At 47.6% G+C, this 4231-nt stretch overlaps 1 protein-coding gene across 2 annotated transcripts in view; it reads left to right on the forward strand.

Annotated features, from left to right (window-relative positions):
- Nucleotides 1–105: 105 nt before the first annotated feature.
- The window catches only part of Hcfc2 (host cell factor C2), a 30487-nt gene continuing 26361 nt past the window's right edge, over nucleotides 106–4231 (forward strand). For both annotated transcript variants that reach the window (XM_005358227.3, XM_013350401.2), the window contains exons 1-3: nucleotides 106–284; nucleotides 1872–2020; nucleotides 3378–3538. In XM_005358227.3, the coding sequence (XP_005358284.1) occupies nucleotides 122–284; nucleotides 1872–2020; nucleotides 3378–3538 (473 nt within the window). In that variant the 5' untranslated portion in view covers nucleotides 106–121. The remainder of the gene's footprint in view (nucleotides 285–1871; nucleotides 2021–3377; nucleotides 3539–4231) is intronic.

Genomic DNA, 4231 nt, shown 5'->3' on the forward strand with positions numbered 1-4231 from the left:
CCCGCGGGTCACGTGCCGGGCCTCCCGCGCGCACCGCTGGAGGCGGTGCCCGGTCTCCCCCACGAGCCGTGGGGCCCGTGGCGCGCGGGGCATTGTGGGCCGAGGGGCGGGGGTTGGGAAGATGGCGGCTCCCAGCCTCCTCAACTGGAGGCGGGTTTCCTCCTTTACCGGGCCGGTGCCCCGCGCCCGGCACGGACACCGAGCCGTAGCCATCCGGGAGCTGATGATCATCTTCGGCGGGGGCAACGAGGGCATCGCGGACGAGCTACACGTCTACAACACCGGTAGGCGGCGGCTCGGCGACCCCGCCTCGGGGACGGCGGCGGCGGCGGAGCTGGGGGAGGGGAGGCGCGGCGGTCGCGGGGCTGACAGCTGTCACCGCCGGGGTCGCGGCTCCCTCGGCCGACTGGGGCAGGCGGTCGGTGGGGAGCTCTCGGCCTGCCGGCTGGGTGGCTGGGTGGGCGGCAGCCCGAGCTGGCAGCGTGCCGGAGGGCGGCTCGATTTCCCCGGGCTCGCCGGCCGACATGGAGACACCCCGACCCATCCGTGCCCGCGGACCCGAGTGAGACGGCGGGTTCCACGGTCTGGGCTTCTCCCCCCTCCCACCACCCCGGGCTGATCACTTCGGGGGACCGAGATCCCAGCCACTGTCAAACACAAGCCACCCCTAGCCGGGCTTCGGTAGTCTTTGCCTTCCCCGCTCTCTTTCGGGAGAGGATTGAGGGGCGGGGAGGTCTTCGGTCCTCGGTATCTGGCGGAAGCCGGCGAGACTTTTTCTAAACTGGCAGGGAAGGGATTTGCGGTTGATGGGTGTCTGTGCTGGGCTTGGCTGGACTGGTCCTCGCCAAAGAGGACAGTCTCAGCTGAGGCACCGCTACAGAGCGTGAAGTGTCGCTGGTCAGGGCGACAAGCCTTTGCCACCATGCAGGGTAGAAATTTATTTTCCCCACTAGTAAGTAGTCTAGCAATCATCGGAAACTAATAAGTAACTATACGGAGTTTGGGGTCGATCTAGTTCCCAACCACACAACTTTTCTTTGATGAAACAACTTGATCACAGTAGTCCTCTAAAGGCCAAATTCGGTAGGAGAAATTTTGTTACTTTTGGTCCTCTTTGTTACCGCCCCTAATACTCCAGAATCAAAAGTTTACGAAGTATTTGATTTGGTATACTGTAAATACTATGAACTTAGAAGAAGTTACACCTGTTTAGACTCTTGCTTTGCTAGTTCAGAATCAGTATTAAAAGTTACCAAGCCGCTGGGCGGTGGTGGTGCACGCCTTTAATCCAGCACTCGGGAGGCAGAGGCAGGCGGATCTCTGTGAGTTCGAGACCAGCCTGGTCTACAAGAGCTAGTTCCAGGACAGGCTCCAAAACCACAGAGAAACCCTGTCTCGAAAAATCAAAAAAAAAAAAAAGTTACCAAGCCTTTCTAAATCTGAGGTTTTCCATGTCTATAATGGCCAGGACACCTATCAGGATTTTTCTAGGCGCTGAATAATGCAAATCAGGGCTTTCAACAAAAACATTAGTGACATTTTGGCACAGGTGAGTTTTGGCCATAGAGACCACCTCTTATGGTATAAGATGTTTGCTGACATCCTCAGGCTCAGCTCACTGGTAGCAGCCCCTCCTTTCCGAAAGTTGTAACAACTAAATATGATTGTGGACGTTGCAAAGTCAGTACCCTCTAGGGAGCAAAAGAATCCCCTTTGGCTGCTACTAGAATACAGGCTCAGGATAGGTATGTATGTATATATGCGTGTATATTTTGATTAGATGTATATATTCTTGATAATCTAATTATGAAACTCATGGAATGTTAGCTATTGTTTGTTATAATTGACTTCAGTATTTTTTTGGTAACTAGTTACAAATCAGTGGTTCCTACCAGCTGTCAGAGGAGACATCCCTCCAGGCTGTGCGGCCCATGGATTTGTCTGTGATGGCACTAGAATACTCGTGTTTGGGGGCATGGTTGAATATGGAAGATACAGCAATGAGCTATATGAGCTACAAGTAAGTGTGTTTGACATTTGTTATCTCAGTCTGAAGTGTCTAAGGAAATTGTCAGAAGTTTTAAGAAGAGATTACAAAATGTTTTATCAGCATGGGCACAGTAACAGATGCTCCACACTTTGTAGCCTCCCAGACGATGTTTCCACCTCACTGTGTCTGGTGACATTTACAGCTTAAAGACGCCTGACCTTTAGCAGTCCTGTACTGCCTCAGGCATAGGCTTCTGTGTGCGAGTGCGCTAGTCCTTTAGCTTCCAACACCAGCACCCTCGGACTGCTGGGACAGACTGCTGGCTCCTGCCTCTGGTGTTTGGAGCCAGTATTGTCCACGCAGGGACCTGGGCGTTTGCGTGTCTAACCCAGAGCGTGCTTTGAAAACGCCTGCCTCAGTATGAGAGGAATGGCTTCCTTTAGCAGCAGCAGTGACCCACCCACACAGTCATGCCGAGAGGTCACGGCTTCATAGAGTCTTTCCAGATTTGATTTGCTTGTTAAACCGGAGCTTGTTCTTGGTGACTGTTCTTGATAGGTTCCAAGGGCCCTGATTATGAGGGTGTCTGCCACTGGCAGATGTAATTTGGTTGTATGTATTTCCAAGCAAACCACTGTTTCAAATAGAGAAGATTCTCATGGCCAAAAAAAAAAAAAAAATTGGAATTTGATTTGTTAAATGAACTTTGTTTTAATGTGATTTAATGAAATTTGATTTGCTATTAAAGGTTCAATATTTAGCATGCATAGATTACCTAATATATAAAAGTTAGATTTCATGAATTACACCTTATCTTAAAGTTCTATATGTAGATACTAATTTTTTTCACTTGGAAGAAATTAGAAGTGATGATATTTATTATTATAAACTTAGTGTATCATTATGAAAACGTGTGTGTATAGGAGATTCATTTGAATGTCTGTTCTCTCTCTTTCTCACACACACACACACACACACACTGCTCTGTGACACAAATTTCACATAACCCGGGCTGCCATTAAAACTCACTTGGTAGCCAAGGATAGCTTTCACTTCCTGGTCCTCTTGCCTCACAAATTCTGGGGTTACCACAGCCAGCCTTCCCAGTATAAACCTGTTAATTTCAGAAGTTAGCCAGTTGTCTGGGCATAGTGTTGCATGACTTTTTTCTAGAACTTGGAAGGCAGAGGCATGCAGGTCTCTTGGAGTTTGTGGCCAGCCTAGAAGTGTCATGAAACTCACTGTGTGTAGAGTTCATAGTGAGACCGAGTCTCAGTGTTAGCCAATGTTTGTCCTTCATCCCCAGAGGCAGTCACGGGTGGCTCACTGTTGATAGCACTGACATAGACACGCTGCCTGCTTTCATATGGATGTCTTCTCTCGTTAGGCAAGTCGTTGGCTATGGAGAAAAGTGAAACCCCAGCCTCCTCCTTCTGGCTCACCTCCTTGTCCTCGTCTCGGACATAGTTTCTCTTTATATGGTAACAAATGCTATTTGTTTGGCGGTCTGGCAAATGAGAGTGAAGATTCCAATAACAATGTCCCCAGGTATGCTTTTGTAGACAAGTGCTTGTTTGATGATTTAGGTTAAAATATTTTATCTTTAGTTACTACAAGGCTTAAGCTTTTATTTTCATGTTGAAAACTGACAATAGACACATATTTGTGTATTTGTGGTTTTCAGTCCCTTGAGAATATGTTTTCAAACTGTCTTTTCTAATCAGAAATCATCTTAAATTGATACTTGCACAATTGCTTATGCCAGTATATTTGTATGTCTTGAGTGTAATTCCCATTGAGTGGGTCATGCACAGCCCAGTCATGTGGTTTTTATTTTACAATGTGTTTTCTCTGAAAACTTGGTGTAGTTGGCTGTTAAGTGAAAGCCGTTGTCCTCATGCTTCATGCAGTCTATGAAGGTGTACTGCACGAGCAAGACTGTTCTCCTTTCCAGAGAATGAATCACTGTCTCTTTTCTTTTGTACGTTTCTATAGATGTCTTGCTTTTTATTTTTCTAATACTTACTGTTTGTTTGTTTGTTTGTTTTTATTTATTTCAAAATAGGGTTTCCCTGTGTAGACCAGGCTGGCCTGAAATTCGGAGATCCACCTGCCTCTGCATCCCTGAGTGCCAGGATTAAAGACATGTGCTGCCACGCCAGGCATAAGGGTTTGTTTGTGTGTTTGTGTGTCTATGTGGGTGTTTGTGTGTTAGATATGTGCATAAGGGTTTGTGTGTTT

Source organism: Microtus ochrogaster, chromosome 24, assembly GCF_000317375.1.
Source record: "Microtus ochrogaster isolate Prairie Vole_2 chromosome 24, MicOch1.0, whole genome shotgun sequence".
In the NCBI taxonomy this organism is placed as follows: domain Eukaryota; kingdom Metazoa; phylum Chordata; class Mammalia; order Rodentia; family Cricetidae; genus Microtus; species Microtus ochrogaster.